Source organism: Ornithorhynchus anatinus, chromosome 16, assembly GCF_004115215.2.
Source record: "Ornithorhynchus anatinus isolate Pmale09 chromosome 16, mOrnAna1.pri.v4, whole genome shotgun sequence".
Classification (NCBI taxonomy): domain Eukaryota; kingdom Metazoa; phylum Chordata; class Mammalia; order Monotremata; family Ornithorhynchidae; genus Ornithorhynchus; species Ornithorhynchus anatinus.
In genome coordinates this window covers 43,775,372-43,796,320 of record NC_041743.1, presented here as the reverse complement: position 1 = coordinate 43,796,320, position 20,949 = coordinate 43,775,372, and the positions used below count along the sequence as shown (strand labels likewise).

Sequence of the window (20,949 nt, the reverse complement as noted above, 5' to 3'; positions counted from 1 at the left end):
TCCAGTGGGAAAACCCCGGACCGACCTTTCGGATCTCCTCAGATAGACCTCCAGGGGCGGAGAGGTTGCGAAACGGAACTCCGGACAACGGCTGGTTTGTTGAGGCCGGTAAATGCCACGTGTTTAATACAAGCAAAGGAGACACCGCGTTTAAATAAATACAGTAAACCTTTTAAAGCGCTTTCGGCCCCGGTACTGGCCTTGCGTGTGATGCGGGAGGTGGGCCGAACGGATCCCGCTCTAAACTGTTAGAAATCCATATTGGGTCGTGATGCGATCAAAATGACTTAGACCATCTACGCTCCAATCGCGACTGAATACGTACGTTTCGACCGACGGAACCAAACGTTTCTTTAAACGAGACGAGCGACGGGATGCCCTCCCGGCCCGGAGACCCACAGTTCTACAGCTCTCGCTCCTCTTCCGAGATCCTACGGGACAGCGGCGCTTCGTAAAATGGTATCGCAAAATACTGGGGGTGAGCGGGTACGAAGAACCCAAAAGGTTAAGCCGGTGAAGTTCCGCAGGAGGTTTCACTGCCACAAGTCTTCGGTGCGGCCGAATTTAAAGACCAACCCTCTGGTGATAAAACGGAGAGCGCCAGGTTAGTCTCCGAGCTCACGACGACGGCGGGACAGACGCCGTTCTTCGGTTTCTGAAGACAGGCCAAGAACCGGGAGAAGAGAAGCGGCGTGGCTCCGCGACAGACCACAGGCCTGGGAGTCGGAAGGACCTGGGTTCTAATCCCTGCTGGATGACCTCGGGCCAGTCACGTCTCTAGGCCTCACTTACCTCACCTGTAAAATCGGGATTAAGAGCGCGAGCCCCACGTGGGACAGGGATTGTGTCCAACCTGATGCACTTGGATCTACCCCGGCGCTTACTACAGTGCTTGGCACCCGGCAAGTGCTTAACAAGTGGCATAATTACAAGAACGGCGCCCCGGAATGCCCAGAACTGTGGCTAACCGTGCCCAAACCGTGCCAACCCCCTCAGCCTTCGCAGTGCCATTCTCCAAGCTGCAATCCTCTGGTCTTCCATGCCTTCCCACTACCCCGAAGCCAACATCTCTGCCCCCCGCCCAGACACCACTTCTCTCCGCACTGGCGCCAAAGAGGCAGGCGTCATCTGAACCTCGATAAGCGAACATCCGATCTACTCCTGGGTGACGGTGGGGGCGGAAAAATAAATCAAATCTAGCGGAGACGGCGCAGAGAGCGGCGAAGATACAGCAGCTAAGTCAAAGGCAGCCCCGGGGTGAGGTGGCGAGTGTTACCGCGCTTTTTTTTTTGGGTTTGCTTAATTAACGAAAAAGAGCTTTCTGCTTCAGGAACTCCAGGGCCGTCTCCTTGAGGGCTGCCGTCTGGACTTTTACGATCTTTTCCCTCTCAGGCTCTGCCTGAGAACTGGCTTGACGGGGCACCTCCTCTAGGCAGGCCTCCGATACGTACTTTCCACGGTCGCCGGACCGGGGAGTCGATCGTGTTTACGGAGCGCTTACTGTGTGCGGGGCACCTCACTAAGCGCTTGGGAGAGGACAACGCAGTCATAAACAGACACGCCGCCTGCCTGCAACGAGCTCACGGAGGGGGAGTCGGGCATTAAAATAAATAAATGACGGATAGGGACGCAAGTGCTGTGGGGATGAATAAAAGGAGCAAGTCAGGGCGACGGAGAAGGGCGCGGGAGAAGAGGAAAGGAGGGCTCAGGCAGGAAAGGTCTAGTACAATATAACATAAAACAGACACGGTGAGGAAATTACTCCCTTGGATGAGTGGTCTACTTGTTCTTTTGGGCCACCCGAGAGCATTTACCCGTCTCACATCCCCTGTGGGTGAATGATAATTATAATAGTGATATCTGATAAGCGCTTTACGATGTGCCAGACACAAGGCCGGGGTGGATACGGACAGACAAGTCGGGGTGGACACAGTCCCTGTCCCACGTGGGACTCTCAGTCTTAACCCCCACTTTCCAGGTGAGGTCACCGAGGCCCAGGGAAGTGAAGTGACTGGTCCGAGTTGACACAGCAGACGGGTGGCGGGGCTGGGATTAGAACCCGTGAGCTTCTGACTCCCAGGCCCGAGCTCTAGCCGCTACGCCCGGCTGCTCGCCCCGTCTCCCCGGAGTGAGTCGCAAAACCCGCTCTGTTCTCCGGTGAGGCGTGCGAGCGGAAAAGCCTGAATTTACCTCGACGGTCAGTACCGAATGAACGAACGAATACCGAGAACGGGCCTTCGGTTGGCTCGGCGGAGAAGCAGTGTGGCTCGGTGGAAAGAGCCCGGGCTTGGGTCACGGGTTCCAATCCCGGCTCCGCCACCTGTCAGCTGTGTGACTTTGGGCGAGTCCCTTCACTCCTCGGTGCCTCAGTTCCCTCGCCTGTAAAATGGGGATGAAGACCGTGAGCCCCACGTGGGACAACCTGATCACCCTGTATCTACCCCAGCGCTCAGAACAGTGTTCGGCACACAGTGAGCGCTTAACAGATACCAACATTATTATTATGACATTATTAGACGTCGGCAGCGATTTCTGAGAGCTTCGGGCCGGACGGTGATACGCGCGGGCCCCTCCCGCGCACCTGGCAGCGGGTCCCTTTGGATGCTTTCGGCTGCCTCTGAATTTCCGGGCGCTCCGAAGTCACTTCTGAACCTTGCTCTCCCACTTTTCCGAGTGGTCTACCGGGGCAACGGCTGTTTACTCGCTACAGATATTCCGCTTTGGAATTTTTTCTTTTGAAATGGCATCTGTTAAGCGTTTATTATGTGCCAAGCACCGTGCTAAGTGCTGGGGTAGGCACGAGCTAATCGGATTGGACAAATTCCCCGCTCCGCTCGGAGCTCACAAGTCTCCCTTCCCTCTTTACAGATGAGGGAACTGAGGCACAGAGAAGCGAAAAGCCTCGCACAGGGTCACAGAGCAGACACGTGGCAGGGCTGGGATTAGAACCCAGGTCTTCCTGACTCCCAGGCCCCAGGCTCTATCCACTAGGACACGCTGCTTCTCCTGGAGCAGGATCGGCTAGGGCTATGTCCAAGATGACATCGAGGCCAAAGAGAATGGCGCAAAGTAGCATCTGACAGGTACACATCTTTTACCCTCCAGAGTTCCGGACGATGACAAACCCGTTCGCCATTTCAAATCCCGGCAGTGAGAATTACAAAAACTAATGACGCGCTAAAAGCGAGCCAAATAAAAGGACGATTAATGGAAAATGGGCTTACCCAAAAAAGATAAACGCATTCTGGAAGAACACTGCAATCCCAGGATACACGGCTGCCTTTTCTGCCGGAAAAGAATTCCTTTAGACGTCTGGAAATGCACCTTAACAAATGCTGAGGTTTTAACATTCAAAGACCCCAGGTTATCTGCTCTACCGCGAGATTAAAAAATACCTTGGATTTACTAAATTATCTGCATTTTATTTATATTAATGTCTGTCTCCCCGTCTCGCTCGGAAGCTCTCTGTGGGCAGGGGATGCGTCTGTTCTTTCGCGATAGTGTACTCTCCCAAGCGCTCAGAACAGTGCTCTGCACACAGTTAAGTGCTCAGTAAATACGACCGACTGATCAGTCGCCCTCGTTATCTGTACAACATCCAGGGAAGTTAGGGAGAGGCAGGTTTTGCGCTATACACGGTTTACGGCGATATTCACCCCACCCTCAGCCCCACGGCACTTCTACGTACATTTCCCAACAAATCACTTCGCCGGTCTGTGCCTCAGTTCCCCCACTGGCAAAATGGGGGTTCAATTCCTCTTCTCCCTCTGTGAGCCCCACGTGGGACCCGATTATCTTGTGGCTCCCCCACAGCTTAGTTCGATGCTTGACACGGAGCGAGCGCTAAACTCCACAATTACAATAGTCCAGAATTTACTTAGGCTAGTGTCAGTCTCCCTCTCTAGACTGTAAACTCCATGTGGGCAGGGAACGTGACTACCGGGCACTTAATAATGCCATTAAACTATAATTCTTCAGCACATACTGTGTGCCAGGCACTGTGCTCTGCCCGCAGTAAATCGATTTACAGACGGGGAAACAGAGATACAGAGGAGGTCGGTGATTCGTCCGAGGTCCTCCGCTACTTGTCCGCTGCGTGACCCTGGGCAAGTCACTTCACTTCTCTATGTCTTGGTTAACATGGTAGAGTGGGAATTACGACCGTGAGCCCCACATGGGACACGACTGCGTCCAACCTGATTAGCTTGTATCTATCCCAGTGCTTAGTACAGGATCTGGCACATTGTAAGCCCTTGATGAATACCATGAAATATATATATTTAATGACCAATTATATGGACCAATCCCCACCCATTTGAATCTTCCAGTCACCATCTATTAACCTTCTCCCAAAAGGACAAGAAAACAGCGTGGTCTCGTGGAAAGAACACGGGCCTGGGAGTAATGGAACCTGGATTCTACTCCTGGCTCGGCCACTCGCCTGCTGCGTGACCTCGGACAAGTCACTCCGCTTCTCTCTGCCTCGGTTTCCTCATCTGTAAAATGGGAGTGAGAAACCTGCTCACCCTCTGCCTTCGATCACGAACCCCACGTGGGTCAGAGACTAGAAGCGACCTGACTGTCTTGCATCTACCTCAGCGCTTCTTACCCGGCTTGCTGCTCGGTAACCAACACCACGATTATAATTAATTATAAAAGCACGACTCGATAAGCCCGACGTCACATTCCAGCCTCCGAACAGAGGGCTTTTCTGTCTGAAATGACTGAAACAGCTGACTTCAAGGTGAACTCCGCTTCCAAGTTGAGGCACGACGACCACTGAGAGGGATCTTAAAGTTGCCAGGTTGAAAAGACCTCTAAATGATGGACGTGCTTGTCAGTCGAGGCGATCCCCCTGGGAAGAACTTTCTCAGTACTGGTACTTGTTGAGCGCTTACTATGCGCCGGCCACCGTCCTCAGTCGGCACATACAAGTTCATCAGGACCCGTGACGGAGACCGGGTACCGAATTTCGCAGATTGAGGGAACTGAGGCACAGAGAAGTGAAGAGACGTACCCAAGGTCACACCGCAATCAAGTGGTGGAGCCGGGATTAGAACCCAGGGCCGGGCTCTATCCGTCGGGCCACACCGCCTCCAACCACCTCCAGAAGCGCGCTGTTCTTACCTTTAACGACGTAGCCTCCGAAGAGGATCCACATGGATGCTATGAGGGAGCCAAAGGCGAGCATAAAACCAATGAAGAGCCAGATGCGAGCACCTTAAAAAAAAAAAAGATAAAAAGGAAGCTCACTTCTTGCTTCTGATCACAAATCCTACCCGAACCATTTTAACCCAAGATGCGTCGGAGACAGAAATGGGGATCTGCTAGGCGTATATCAAAGTATCTAAATCCACGCAGTTGGAATTTTCTGTGTCAGTCAACCCTCTTCTCCTGTGAATTCCAAGACACACTTCAAATCCCTCAAACTCATCTTTCCCTCATTTAGAAACGGCCGATTTGGACTTCATGCGAGTGGGATAAGCCGCAAAACCTACAATTCTCCCCCGTGAGGGTTCGACTAGGACAGATCCAATGATCCTCTGAGCCCAATTTTCTGTTTCTGCCAGAGGCCGCGGCCAAGCGGAAGGCTAGCACGTGCCCTTCCATCCTTAGACGTGGGGGTGGAAACAGTGTGCCCTAGTGGGTAGAACCCGGGCCCGGGAGTTAGGAGGACCTGGGTTCTAATCCCGGCTCTGCCACTTGTCAGCTGTGTGACCCTGGGAAGTCACTTCACGCCTGTGGCCCTCAGTTAGCTCATCTGTAAAATGGGGATTGAAACTAGGAGCCCCATGTGGGGCGAGGAACCTGCTAACACTGCAAGCTTGTTGTGGGCAGGGAAGGGGTCTGTTCACTGCTCTACTGTCCTCTCCCAAGCGCTCGGTACAATGCTCTGCACTCAGGAAGTGCTCAGTAATGAAAGCACTTGTGTATTATTGGACATATTTATTATTCTATTTATTTTATTAATGATCTGTATATATCTATGATTCTATTTCCCTAATTTTTATTGGTATTGACGCCTGTCTACTTGTTTTCTTTTGCTGTCTGCCCGCTTGTAGACTGTGAGCCCATTGTGGGGTAGGGATTGTCTCTATCTGTTGCCGAATTGGACTTCCCAAGCCCTTAGTGCAGCGCTCTGCACACAGTAAGTGCTCAATAAATACGATCGAATGAACGAGCCCCAGCACTTACACCCATATCCACAATTTCTTTATATCATCTATCTCCCTCTCTAGACTCCCAGCTAGTTGCACTTTCCCAAGCGCCCAGCACAGCGCTCTGCCCACAGTGAGCTCTCGATAAATACCACCGGTTCGATAATAAACAAATCCACACGCGGTGATAAATGAATCTCAAAACCGGTCCTCTTCTACGGTTAGGAAAGGCAGATTCCTGGAGGGCTCTAAAAACATTCCATTCCAATTAGGCTAACGGATGAAGAAAGCAACTTTCAAATCACATCTATAGCATATTTAGGAACGATCGCTCCGCTTCATTATGTAGCAGAATAGAGTCGTCCGACCGGCGAAAATGAATTCGGAGGCGAATAGGTTTCCCGGCTTAATTAGCACAATACATTTTAATAAAAAACATGGCCTAATGAGGCCCGGGAGGATTTGTTGGTATTAACGTAGGCTTCGTTTCCGGCTCTGGGTCCTAATGAATGTATTAGGTTCGAATACAGCCACTCTTCAGGAAATTTAGTATCCAGGGGAGGCATAAACCGTTTCGACGCATTTACCGCAAAGCTCCGCTTAGTCAACCTGCCTCTTAGGGTTATTAGAGCCGTTCAAAAAACCCCTCACATGACATTCGGATGAAGCCACCTGTTTTCAATCGGGATACGCTCGCTGGCCAGCGCTCTGCACACGGTAAGGGCTCGATAAATACGACCCATCGATCGATGCTGGCTAAATGTTCACCTCCAAGAGGCCTTTCCCTGACTAAGCCCTCCTTTCCTCTTCTCCCACTCCCTTCCGCTTCGCCCCGACTGGCTCCCTTGATTCATCCCCCTTTCCTGCCCCCACAGCACTTATGTCCATATCGCTCATGTCTTTCTTTCTATTGATGTCTGTCCCCACCTCTAGAATGTAAGCTCGCTGTGGGGAGGGAATGTGTCTCCTACATTGTTATACTGTAATAATGTTGGTATTTGTTAAGCGCTTACTATGTGCAGAGCACTGTTCTAAGCGCTGGGGTAGATACAGGGTCATCAGGCTGTCCCACGTGAGGCTCACCGTCTTCATCCCCATTTACAGATGAGGTAACTGAGGCACAGTGAAGTGACTGCCCACAGTCACCCAGCTGACACGTGGCAGGGCCGGAATTCAAACCCGTGACCTCTGACTCCCAAGGCCGGGCTCTTTCCACTGAGCCACACTGCCTCTCATGTACTCTCCCAGTGCTGTGCACACGGTAAGTGCTCGATAAGTACGACTGAATGAACGAATAAATGTTCACAGTTCACTCCGGGGCTTTTAGGGACAAATGCACAGTAGAAGCAGCTGAAAAGAAATAAAACGGGGCAAAAGTCTTTCCCCAGATTTCCAGGGCACTTGAGGGGCGGAGTCTTGTACGTTCTCCCCGATCGTTTCTGTCACCTCCACCTACAAGCGACCCCAACTCCCCCCGCGTTTCCTGCTTTCCACCATTTGGAGGTTCCTCATTTTCCGGGGCGCATCCCCCGAGCTTTGGGAAACGGGTGGCCCGGGATGCCAGTGGCAGTGAAGTGGACCAAATGGGGAAAAAGGCCCGGTCCACGTCGTGGACGGTCTCCTCGGGACCACCGACTTATCCTCCGTGTGAGCGTTCCGCACACGGGAAGCGCTCGATAAGTTCGACCGAACGAATGAATCCTCATTTACGGACGGGGGAACCCGCGTGAAGATTCGGGGGCTGCGATTACCGGTTTGGCCCAGGCATCCTTCGCTGTAGCTATCCCCCCGGACCTGGCCATTGGACACCGCGTTAATCCTGTGGGAACCAAGCAGACATCACAAGCGACGGGTTATGGATTTCTCTGACTGCATGCCATCACTCAGTTCATAATAACAACAACACCTGTGCTGTCTGTTAAGCGCTTAATAACGACTGTGGGATTTGCGAGACCGTGAGCCCCACGTGGGACGGGGACTGTGTCCAACCCGATTGGCTTCTACTGCCTCAGCGCTTGGTAATAGTAACGATGGCATCTGTTAAGCGCTTACTAAGTACAAAGCACTGCTCTAAGCGCTGGGGGGGATACGAGGTGATCAGGTTGTGCCACGTGGGGCTCAGTCTTCATCCCCATTTTACAGATGGGGTCACTGAGGCCCAGAGAAGTGACCAAAGTCACACAGCTGACGGGCGGCGCGGCCGCGATTCGAACCCGTCCCCTCTGACTCCCAAGCCCGGGCTCTTCCCACTGGGCCACGCTGCCTCTCCGGGCCTGGCACCTAGTAAGTGCTTAACAGATATTCATTCGACCGTACTCATTCGTTCGATCGTATTTCCTGAGCGCAGAGCACTGTACTAAGCGCTCGGAAAGTACAATTCGGCAACAGATAGAGACAATCCCTGCCCACAACGGGCTCACAGTCTGGGGGGGGGTGGGGAGACGGGCATCAAAACATCGATTCCAGGCATCGGTACCATCGTCGTTCTTATTTTTAGGGAGCTGTTAATGGAAAAGGCTTACATGAGGAAAGCTATGGTGGCTATGACTCCACAGGCATGGTACGAGTGGTTGAATTCCTCCATGGTGGGATAAATAATGGCAGCATCGATGATGATCCACCAGCCTGTGAAAAACTGCAGACAGAGCAGCAACACGTCAGTGTCACGTGGAGATGGCAGACGTCCTAGGTGACCTTCCGTCCCGGAGGGCGACATTTGGAGGTGAATCCAGTGGGCCCGGTTCCCACCCCCCCATCCGTGGCCGGGGCGGGGTCGGGGGACAAGGGGTCACCCCAAGCCCACAATCCCCGCGATTCTGCTCGCGGAGCAGCCGTTGGCGGCTCGTCCCCCTCGCGGCCCGAAACACCCCGTGGCGCGAGAGGGGAGGCGGCTGCCAGGAAGCAGACCGGCCCGGTGGCTACAGCCCGGGGCCCGGGGGTCTGAAGGATCTGGATTCTAATCCCAGCCCCGCCACTCGTCCGCTGCGGGACCTCGGGCGAGTGGCTTCACTCCTCTGGGCCTCATCTGCAAAATGGGGATTAAGAACGTGAGCCCCTCGTGGGAATGCGTCCAACCCGATTAGCTTGTATTTGCCTCGGCGCTTAGCACTGTGCCTGGCACGTACTGCACGCTAAACAAATGCCATTAAAAAAAGAGAGAGAAAGGGAGAGGCCCGAGGGAGCCTGTACTCCCTCCCCCGCCTCCTGAGGGGGCAACGGAGGGGCCTCGAGGGCTCGGTCGGTCAAAGACGGACACAACGTGGGCCGGAAAGGGCAAAACCGGATCAACTCCTGCTTAATCGCCCTCTGCGATCCATCCGGCAGCCTCCCGGTGAACGAAATCTGACAGCGTTCGGGGATGTGAAAATGAGGCACCTCGGGCCCGTTCTCTCTCCCGTCTCCCTGAAGAAGCATTCTGCCCTCACCGGGTCGTAATCTTCACCCGAAAGAGACCATCGGGTGGTGAGAGGAGGGGCCCGAAGTGACTCCGCATTCCAGGGGCCTGGCCCGGAGCTGATAGGGGAGCCCCTGCCTTTGAGGAGAGAGAGTCTGGGCCATCCGACTGCGTTCTACCATACCACGTTGGCTTCGGTCTCAGAGGAAACTCCTGCCGGACCCTCTTCAGAGGCAACAGATGTGAGAAAAGCAGCCAGAAAGACATCAGAGTAACATGGAACCCGTTAAGAGGGGATGGAAAGGCAGAACTCGCCAACGAACCCTCAGGGAAGACTATTTTAAAGACGTCGAGCCAGAAGAAGGAAATCCCCAATCCTGCCAAAACTTCCTTAGAACGTGCCACGGGCAAACATCTTTTGGTATTTATTTTGGGACCGGCGTCTGTTCCACAACAGGCCTGTTGCCCAAGAGTCCGAGCCGTGGCAGTGGGTGAAACTGAGTCGGGATAAGCCCAGCCGGCCTGTCATCCCTCCTTCCTCCCCGGCTCCCCCTGCTTGGCCTTGCTGCCCCGCTCTCCGTGCCCCTTTTGCCTATTTTTGCTAGAACTTAATCAGCTGTGAATAAAATCTAATTAGAAAACACTCTAAATGCCTTATTATTGATGATGATGACAACAACAAGAACAACAATCATCATAATAGTATCTGTTACGCACCTACTCTGCGCCAGGCTGGGGTGGGGTATGTGCTGGGGTGGATACAAGATAATCAGGTTGGACACAGTCCCTGTCCTACCTTGGGCTCACAGTCTTAATCCCCATTTTCCAGATGAGGAAACTGAGGCCCAGAAAAATGAAGTGACTTGCCCAAGCTCAAACAGCAGGCAAGTGGCAGAGCTGGGATCGGAACCCTGGCCCTCTGACGCCCAGGCCTGTGCTCTTTCCACTAGGCCGCGTTGTTTCTACTTCGGCTCACTTTTCCTTGGTCCTCATAGAATAAATCTTACGGAAGCCCTGATTTGTAAGTCTACTTTTATGAAAATTCCAAATTCGTTTTCTTTTACGAAATCCTTGGTGATTCCTGAGTGTAAAAACACACCGAAAACTTACCGGTCCAGTCGTCTGGCTGCAAGAGCAATTGAGCTGAACAGGGTAAACCTTTTCCACTTTACAACCCAGGCAAATCGCACAATTAACCTCTCATAATAATAATTATTACTATGGTACTCGTTAAGCACTATGTACCCAGTACTTTTCTAAGCGCCGGGGCGGATACGAGCAGATCGGGTTGGACGCAGTCCCTGTCCCACCCGGGGCTTATGAATAAGCTCTCCTTATTCAAACAGGAAATCACAAAAGTCACCACTCCTCTTTACCACCGCCCCAGCCGAATTGGAGCAGGTTATCATTATTTCTCAAATTCATTCACTTCTACAAAGCTGCTTTTTTTTTTTTTTGGCTTGTGGAGGAAGAAAGGACAAAAGGGAAAGTAAAAAGCCCACTGAGGGTACTCAATAAATACCAGCAATAAAGCAAATTCCCAGCCTTAGAAAGACAAGTAAGAAGGAGCCTGCAATACTCCCTGGCCCTTATCGTTACTAACAACTAGTTAGTGCTTCCCCGGAATCTTATCTCTCCTTTTCCAGTCCAAGTTATCAGTTTAGGGTCTTTCTCTGGCCGGGGTCAGGGGAAGGGAGACCAGAGAGTAGAAGATGAAACAAAATAAAATATTCTATAATCCTTCACTTATGTCCTCTGACCATATACCACTCAGGTGGTTTTTAAAATAAACCTTTTTCTGCTCGGCCCGCACAGACTGAAACCTAAGATTGGCTGCATTTTGGAGGAACAAGGACAAAAGGGAAAGTGAAAAGCCCACTGGGGGAACTCAATAAATACCGCAGCAGTAAAGCAAATTCACCACAGGGAGATGAGAAAGGAAAATAACACCTGACTCCAAAAAATAAGAAAACACCGTAGACACACACTGAATAAATTATGAAAATGTTATAAAGCTTTTTTTTTTTTTCAGATTGCTTCTACTATGCTTTCTTTTATTTTGGTCGGATTTTAAATACAGTTACAGCACACGCTATTAGTGACAAACCTTTTTCAGTGGCTCAAAATAGCTTCCCTTTTGTTGGATTCTAGTTTCAGTGACGAATTTCAAGCTCACTGATACATTAGGAGCGCAAAACATTTATGGTGCGGGAGTTTTTAATGACTCTTTGGGAAACGGACTACGTTTATCAGAAGAACCTGAAGCGGCAGCAACATTCAAATGAAGATTTTCAATTTTCATTATGTACCCAACATGGTCAGAGTCACCGGCATTTACAAGTCACGGAGCCAAAAGACGAGGTCTTGAGGTCGTTGCGGATCTGTGTAGGGTTCCACCCTGTAAATTACTTCCGAGAAATGAGATGGTTCAATGAAACCGGGGGACCGGCTCTGGGTTATGCAAAAAGGCGACCGTGTCTGTTGACAGGTTTTGACGGACCCCTCTTGGAAGAGTCTCTGAAAACTTCCTCGAAAGGCTACACCCGGCAACGCGCAGCATGGAAACCCGCCACGCCGGAACAAGGCGCCTCTTTTTTATGAATTAGAGATCGCGTGCTGAAATCTCCTTCGAAGCCTCACCGATAAAAAGCTCTTAACCCTCAAAAGGGCGATGACAAACAAAAGACCGCTTGCCCAAGTTGTCGTCGTTCTCGTCACCCATAGCATTTGCCGAGCGCTGCTGAGGGCGGGGCACTGTACAGGACGCTTGGGAACAGAAGCAAAAGAGGCAATCTCTGCCCTCGAGGCGCTTACGGTACGAGGGCCTGGGTTCTGATTCTGCGGGAGCCAGGGTAAGTCATTTCCCTTCTCTGAGCCGCAGTTCCTCATCTGCAAAACGGGGATTCGATAACGGTTCTCCCTCCTACTCTGCCCGTGAGCCCCACGAGGGACCTGATTGATCTGGTACCAGTGCTTAGAACATCGCTTGACACTTAAAAAGCACTTAAATACCACAATTATGGCACCACGGTTTCAGAGCAGAAGTCGAAGTCCGTAAACCCACGGCTAACCGCTTCATTTTGATAGAGACGCGTGCCCCGAAACCTGAAAGGGACACCTACCAGAATTCCGGCAGCCACAGAGGCGATGGTGTTGCGTTTTTCTCCCCAGTCGATGCATTCGGAGCAACGCAGGCTCTCGAGGAAGCCGGACATTTTTCAGGTTTCTGGAAAAAAAAACAAACACCTTAGATGCAAAGGGTTTTTACAATGCGTTTTCTTTTACGGGATTCACGTTCTGAACCGACGGTTAAAGAGAGAATCGCTAAAAAGGGGACGGGGTTGAGGGTTCTGGGTTCTAGTTTCAGTTCTGCCCCTGGTTTACCGGAATACCTTGGGCAAGTTACTTCACCTCTCCGGGTCTCCATTTCCTCATCGGTAAAATTGACTTTAAAGTAAAACTTCCATTTTAATGTCCGTGTCTTCCTCTAGAATGTAAAGCTCCTTGTGGGCAGGGAACTTGTCTGCCGTCTCTTCCGTGTGCACCGTACTCTCCCAAGCGCTTAGTGGAGTGCTCCGCACATAGTAAACTCTCATTAAATATCATTGGCTGATAGAGAAGCGGGGTGGCTCAGTGGAAAGAGCCCGGACTTGGGAGTCAGAGGTCAGGGGTTCGAATCCCGGCTCTGCCACTTGTCAGCTGGGTGACCGTAGGCGAGTCACTTCACTTCTCTGGGCCTCAGTTCCCTCATCTGTCAAATGGGGATGAAGACTGTGAGCCTCACGTGGGACAACCTGACGACCCTGCATCCACCCCAGTGCTTAGAACAGTGCTCCGCACATAGTAAGCGCTGAACAAATACCAACATTATTATTATTATTATAAAATGGGGGCAACAATGACTTCTTCTCCCAAGCTTACCTTGCGGAGACAAAATGAGGTCAGTGATGTGCAGCGACACTCTACAAATAAGAAAAAAACTGTGGCCATTTCTGGTTCCATTTTCTCCCAAAGGCAAAGAGCGCATGATTTAGGCCTTTGATCTCTTTTAGCAGTTTCAGCTTTGAGGGAAACAAAGCACCGACTCATTTCTATTTGTCCACTTTTCATGTAAAAGAACCTTTTTGACTGAGGGGCAAATTAACCAACCCTACGGAAGCAATAATCCGTGGGGAAAATGAAAACGCATCACCACCCAAAACTGAACAGGCGGCCAGTGTTTAATGTAGTTGCATTTTAAGTCCTTCCCGATATGGTCTGATGAAAATACCTCAAAGCCAGATGAGCTCTGAAGCTAACACCCAGAGCCTGAATATAAAATCGTTGCCCAATTTCTACTTCACGAACATCAGGCAGTAGGATCCAGAGGGGTGACGATCCGTGTGGGAACACTGCCCCAATTTCAACCCCGCATTTCTGCTCTGAAAAATATTTAGGGAAGGGGATCGTTTCACTGATACAGTAAGTGTGGTTTTTCTCACACCTGGGTTCCTTCCAGGAGTCTTGATAATACACTGCACCATATCTAATAATAATAATGGTATTTAAGCGCTTACTCTGTGCAGAGCACTGTTGTAAGCGCTGGGGGAGATACAGGGTCCTCAGGTTGCCCCACGTGAGGCTCACAGTCTTCACCCCCCTTTTGCAGACGAGGTAACCGAGGCCCAGAGAAGTGAAGTGACTTGCCCACAGTCACCCAGCTGACAAGTGGCAGAGCTGGGATTCGAACCCATGACCTCGGACTCTCGAGCCCGGACTCTTTCCTATTCTCATCTCCACCCACACAGATCTGAGTTTCCTTCCCCTTGCGCCACCTAAGCAGCCTGTCTCTCAGAGCCCTTTCTTTCCTAACCCTTCTACTGTCCTTTTCTAAACTTGTTGTAAATCCAGTTATTGTTCCCCCCTGGTTCCTCCCATCAAGCGCTACACTGTCAAAGAAATCCAGAATCCAAAATTACTATTTTTGAGATGTGGAGAATTCAAGTAAAAAAAATCTTGTTTATGCGGGATCTTTCGAATTGAGTGGTTGGGCCAGTTACGCAAGTAACCGTACTGGGGGGTGGGCGGAGCTGAGATAAAAGTTAGAACCAGGATTTTCTTCTCTCCCCATGCAATCAGTGGTATTTATTGAGCGCTTACTGTGCGCAGAGCACTGTACTGAGCGCTTGGGAGAGTGCAATACAGCAGAGTTGGTCGACACGTTCCCTGCCCACAACGAGCTTACAATCTAGAGAGGAAATGTCGAGATCCCCCTCAATCGACGGTATTTACTGCGCGCTTGCGGCGTGCAGAGGACTGTACTAAGCGCTTGGGAGAGCGCAATACATCAGAGTTGGCAGACCCACAACGAGCTCCCCGTCTACAGGGGAAATGCCAGGATCCCCCTCAATCAGTCAATCCGTATTTAATGAGCGCCTGCTGTACGCACAGCACTGTACTAAGCGCTGGGCAACGTGCAGTTCAGCCAAGTTGGTGGACACGTCCCTACTTCCAAGCTTCCCGTCTATGGTCTCTTCATCCCTCGCCCTCCCCACCATTCATTCAGGTCTCAGTTTCCTCATCTGGAAAATGGGGATCGAGACTGCGCGCTAGAGAAGCAGCGTGGCTCAGTGGAAAGAGCCCGAGCTGGGGAGTCAGAGGTCGTGGGTTCTAATCCCGGCTCTGCCCCTTGTCAGCTGGGTGACTGTGGGCAAGTCACTTCACTTCTCCGGGCCCCAGTTACCTCATCTGGAAAATGGGGCTGAAGACTGTGAGCCTCATGGGGGACAAACTGATGACCCTGTATCTACCCCGGCGCTTAGAACAGTGCTCGGCACATAGTAAGCGCTTAACAAATACCATCATTATTATTTAACTGGGCAAGTCACTTCACTTCTCTGGGCCTCAGTTCCTTCATCTGCAAAATGGGGATTAAGACCGGGAGCCTCCCGTGGGACAACCTGATGCCCCTGTATCTCCCCCAGCGCTTAGAACAGTGCTCTGCACATAGGAAGCGCTTGACAAATACCAACATTATTATTTACCTGGGCAAGTCACTTCACTTCTCTGGGCCTCAGTTCCTTCAACTGCAAAATGGGGATGCAGACTTGGGAGCCTTATGTGGGACGATCTGATGCCCCTGTATCTCCCCCAGCGCTTAGAACAGTGCTCTGCACATAGGAAGCGCTTGACAAATACCAACATAATTACTATTTATCTGGGCAAGTCACTTCACTTCTCTGGGCCTCAGTTCCTTCATCTGCAAAATGGGGATGAAGACTGGGAGCCTCACGTGGGACCACCTGATGATCCTGTCTCTCCCCCAGCGCTTAGAACAGTGCTCTGCACATAGGAAGCACCTAACAAATATCAACATTATCATCATCATTCTTAAAAATCCCGGCTCTGCCCCTTGTCAGCTGTGTGACTGTGGGCAAGTCACTTCTCTGGGCCTCAGTTCCCTCATCTGGAAAATGGGGATGAAGACTGGGGGCCTCACATGGGACAACCTGATGCCCCTGGATCTCCCCCAGCGCTTAGAACAGTGCTCGGCACAGAATAAGCGCTTAACAAATACCATCGTCATTATTATTATCTAGGCAGGTCACTTCACTTCTCCGTGCCTCAGTTCCCTCATCTGCAAAATGGGGATGAAGACTGGCAGCCCCAAGGGGGACCACCTGATGACCCGGTCTCTCCCCCAGCGCTTAGAACAGTGCTCAGCACAGACTAAGCGCTTAACAAATGCCAACATTATTATAATGATTAAAAATCGCGGCTCTGCCCCTTGTCAGCTGGGTGACTGTGGGCAAGTCAGTCACTTCTCTGGGCCTCAGTTCCCTCATCTGCAAAATGGGGCCGAGGACGGTGCGCCTCACGTGGGGCCACCTGATGACCCTGTCTCTCCCCCAGCGCTCGGAACAGTGCTCCGCACCTAGTAAGCGCTTAACAGATACGAACACGATGCTGCTGCTGAATCCCCATTTTGTAAAGGAGTGTCCGGCCCGGGGTGAGCCGGCTGCCCGGGGGCGGGATTAGAAGCCAGGCCCTCCTGCCTGCCCAGGCCGGGGTCTGGCCACCGAGGGGCGAGAGGGGATGGAGGGGAGGCCCGGATGGGGATGGATGGGCGGGATGCCCGGATGGGGATGGATGGATGGATGGATGGATGGATGGGCGGGATGGCGGTTACTGACCTTCCGGCCTGGCCGCCCTGAGGGGAGCAGGAGGCCTCGAGGCGCGAAGCGCGGGGCGCGAGGCGGCCGGAAGTCAGGCCTCGGCCCGGGAGGTGGGGGGGGTCTCCTCGCGCCGCTGGGTACCCGGATGGAGCGACGCCCGGCGGAGGGGGGGGGGGGGCGGGGCTCACCGCGCAGGCGCAGCGTCCGGCGCGGGGCCGCCGCCAGGCTCTCCCTGCGCATGCGCGGGGAGGAGCGGAGCGCGCCCCGCCCTCAGGAAAGGGCAGGGCGGAGCCTCCCTGTGGTCCGGGCCGGGAGGCCGCTCATTCGTTCATTCGTTCATTCATTCATTCATTCATTCATTCATTCGTTCGTTCGTTCGTTCGTTCGTTCGTTCGTTCGTTCACCCACCCACCCACCCACCCATCCATCTATCCATCTATCCATCCTTCCACTCATCCATTCACTCACTCATTCATTCACTCATCCATCCATTCATAGAGAAGCAGCGTGGCTCACTGGAAAGAGCCCGGGCTTTGGAGTCAGAGGTCATGGGTTCAAACTCCGGCTCTGCCACTTGCCAGCTGTGTGACTTTGGGCAAGTCACTTCACTTCTCGGTGCCTCAGTTCCCTCATCTGTAAAATGGGGATGAAGACTGTGAGCCCCACGTGGGACAACCTGATTGCCCTGTGTCTACCCCAGCGCTTAGAACAGTGCTCGGCACATAGTAAGCGCTTAACAAATACCAACATTATTATTCATCCATCCATCCATTCATTCACCCATCCATCCATTCACCCCTCCCTCCCTCCCTCCCCCCTCCTTCCCTTCCTCCCCCCTTCCTTCCCTCCCTCCCTCCCTCTCTTCCTTCTAATAATGTTGGTATTTGTTAAGCACTTACTAGGTGCAGAGCACTGTTCTAAGCGCTGCAGGAGATGCAGGGTCATCAGGTGGTCCCATGTGAGGCTCCCAGTCTCCATCCCCATTTGACAGATGAGGGAACTGAGGCCCAGAGAAGTGAAGTGACTCACCCACAGTCACACAGCTGACAAGTGGCGGAGCCGGGATTAGAAGCCATCACCTGTGACTCCCGAGCCTGTGGTCTTTCCACTGAGCCACACTGCTTCCTTTCATCCATTCATCCATCCATCCATCCATCCATCCATCCATCCATCCATCCATCCATCCATCCACTCACTCATTCGGCACGGCTCAGTGGAAAGAGCCTGGGCTCGGGAGTCAGAGGTCATGGGATCGAAACCTGGCTCTGCCACTTGTCAGCTGTGTGACTGTGGGCAAGTAACTTCACTTCTCTGTGCCTCAGTGACCTCATCTGGAAAACGGGGATTAACTGTGAGCCTCACGTGGGTCAGCCTGATTACCCTGTATCCCTCCGGCGCTTAGGACAGTGCTCTGCACATAGTAAGCGCTTGACAAATACCAACATTATTATTATTCATACTTATTGCGCACTTACTGTGTGCCGAGCACTGTACTAAGCGCTTGGAATGGACAATTGGGCAACAAATAGAGACCATCCCTGCCCAACCATAAGCTCACAGTCTAAAAGTCCCCGCTCCCTTCCACTCAGCACTGTGCTCATTTGTATATATTATTTATCACCCTATTAATTTTGTTGATGAGGCGGACATCCCCTTGATTCTATTTATTGTGATGATGCTGTTTTTGTTTTGTTCTGTTGGGCTCTGCTGTCTGTCTCCCCTGTTTAGAGCGTGAGCCCGTCGTTGGGCAGGCCTGGTCTCTCTCTGTTGCCCAATTGTCCATTCCAAGCGCTTAGTACAGTGCTCTGCACATAGTAAGCGCTCGATAAATACGACTTAATGAACGAATGAATAAAAGGGGGAGGCAGACAAGAAAACAAGTAGTCAGGCATCAATACCATCAACATAAATACTACTCCAAATAATGATGGCATTTGTTAAACACTCACTAGGTGCCAAGCACTGTTCTTAGCGCTGGGGGGGGCGGGGTACAAGGTATGCGGGCCTCAGTTACCTCATCTGTAAAATGGGGATTAATAATAATAACTATGGTATTTGTTAAGCACTTACTGTGTGCCACGCACTGTTCTAAGCACCGGGGTGGATACAGGCAAATGGAGTTGGACGAATTGAGTCTCTGTCCCATTTGGGACACAGAGTCTCAATCCCCATTTTACAGATAATGTAACTGAGGCAGGGCGAAGTAAAGTCTCCGTCTCATTTCGGGGACACAGTCTCAATCCCCATTTTACAGATAATGTAACTGAGGCAGGGCGAAGTAAAGTCTCCGTCCCATTTCGGGGACACAGTCTCAATCCCCATTTTACAGATAATGTAACTGAGGCAGGGAGAAGTGACCTGCCCAAGGTGGCACAGCAGACGAGGGGCTGAACCAGGTTTAGAACCGAGGTTCTTCTGACTCATTCGTTCTTTCCATCGTAATTATTGAGCGCTTACTGGGTGAAAGCACTGTGCTAAACGCTTGGAAGAGTAGAGTCATGCATTCAATAGCATTTATTGGGCGCTTACTATATGCAGAGCACTGTACTAAGCGCTTGGAATGGACAATTCGGCAACAGATAGAGACCATCCCTGCCTCCCAGGCTCACCCTCTATCCCCTAAGCTGTGCTGCTTCTCATCTTGTCTCTACTCCAGTGTTTGGTCTGTGAGCCCTAGGTGGAACAGGGACTGTGTCCAACCTACCGCTAACTACCCCAGTGCTTAGAACAGTGCTCGGCACATATTAAGTGCTTAACGACCACCATAATTATTATTAATATGACCAGGTCCCACCTGGGGCTCCCAGTGTAAATAGGAGGGAGAACAGGTATTAAATCCCTCTTTTGCGGATGAGGGAATTGGGGCACGGCGAGTGAAGTGACTCGCCTAGGGTGATTCAACAGGCAAGTGGCGGAGCTGGGATTAGAACCCAGATCCTCTGACTCTCAGGCCTGGGCTCTTCGTACCAGAGCAGGCGGTGACAACCGGTTGTGTCAGAAATGGATCGCATTCCATCGAAGGGGGACCTTTCTTTAAAGCAGACCAGCGTATATACTATTTTTAAATCTCCCGCAGGATCAAATGTCAATTTTCGACAGGAAAGCTTAAGCTCGCTAGACGTGGGTAATCCCAGTGACGTTCGCGTGCCCGCGGTGTTAACTGCCTGTGTCTTCTGTCAGAGGTTTATTGAGTTGGAGGTTGAATTTACTGCTGCTGTAATCACGCTCGTTCACAAATTATGACAGATCAGCGAAGAGAGAAGCATTGTGCAACCGTCTTCCTTTATTCGTTCTCCAAGACTCTGGTTTCCGCAGCCGTAAGAATGTCATTCATCTAATTATACTTAGCCTTATTTAACGTTTAAAGAGGCTCGCCCAAGGTCAGGAGCGGGCAACCGGCTCTGCCGCTTGTCTGCTGCGGGATCTTGGGCGAGTCACTTTATTTCTCTGGGCCTCAGTTACCTCATCTGTAAAACAGAGATTAAAGCTGGGAGCCCCATACGGGACATGGACCGCGGCCAACCTTGTTATCGTCTATCTACCACGGGGCTTGGTACAGGGCCTGGCGAGTATTTAGTCCTTAACAAATAACTAATAAAAACACACGTAAAAAGCCCGAAACAAGCAGACACAAAAAGTCATCTTCTCTCAGGCCCGTGCCCTTTCCACTAGGTGACGCTTCTTTCTTAAAATGAAACAAGTCGACGACTGAAAGATGGAAAAGGAGAATCTCTGTTGGGGGAAAAGATGAACTAAATATTTAGTGAACTTTTTTTAAAAAAAAATGCGCTAAGCGTTAAAAATTTAATTCTTTGGCTTTGCATTCATGGTGAAAAATAGTGAAACAATAGCGTTTATGATGTGCCACGAATTAGGCTCTCGAATTCTGTCCTCTGGACCATAGTAGGGTTTATCCGCTTTATTTTTGCTGTACAGAAAACATCAATGGGGTCTTCAGGCACTGAGGAAGAAAAATCTATTGGTAAGTGGCACATGGGCTACGCCTATGAGTCAGTAGAGAAAAATGAAAATACAGCTTGAATCACCCGCCACACACTGGAACTTGTTACGACGGCAGACCTCTACATGCTGCAATTCGGGCAAACGACCCATTTCCCACTAGGCCGTCGTGGTAAAACAGGCACGGAAAGCAAGGTGAAAGTAAAAAAACTGTGACATGGAAGGCATTTAAATTCCAATTCCTGCACTACTTTCACAGCTCATTAGCAATTCTTTGTGAAGA

At 51.3% G+C, this 20,949-nt stretch overlaps 1 protein-coding gene across 5 annotated transcripts; it reads right to left on the bottom strand.

Moving 5' to 3' along the window:
• Window positions 1-92: 92 nt before the first annotated feature.
• On the bottom strand, window positions 93-16,812 carry TMEM50A (transmembrane protein 50A). 5 transcript variants are annotated; one of them, XM_029081245.1, is made up of 8 exons: window positions 16,725-16,812; window positions 13,474-13,514; window positions 12,675-12,778; window positions 8,681-8,793; window positions 7,910-7,977; window positions 5,128-5,220; window positions 3,225-3,285; window positions 93-579 (listed from the first exon to the last, which is right to left on the bottom strand). In XM_029081245.1, exons 3-8 carry the CDS (start codon window positions 12,765-12,767, stop codon window positions 534-536), a joined length of 474 nt encoding a protein of 157 aa, XP_028937078.1. In that variant the 5' UTR covers window positions 12,768-12,778; window positions 13,474-13,514; window positions 16,725-16,812; the 3' UTR covers window positions 93-533. The 5 variants fall into 5 exon arrangements, with proteins under 5 accessions (XP_028937078.1, XP_028937077.1, XP_016083948.1 ...); XM_029081244.1 differs by lacking the exon at window positions 13,474-13,514 and having other exon boundaries at window positions 16,725-16,810; XM_016228462.2 differs by lacking the exons at window positions 13,474-13,514; window positions 16,725-16,812 and adding an exon at window positions 12,964-12,986.
• Window positions 16,813-20,949: the final 4,137 nt, after the last annotated feature.

Coding starts and splice junctions, on each gene's coding strand:
- TMEM50A (XM_029081245.1), bottom strand. CDS start 12,767: ATGTCCGGCTTCCTCGAGAGCCTGCGTTGCTCCGAATGCATCGACTGG. Junction 8,794..12,674: donor CTGTGGCTGCCGGAATTCTG/GTAGGTGTCCCT, acceptor CTCTGTCTGCAG/TTTTTCACAGGCTGGTGGAT. Junction 5,221..7,909: donor AGGATGCCTGGGCCAAACCG/GTAATCGCAGCC, acceptor TTTTTTTTTAAG/GTGCTCGCATCTGGCTCTTC.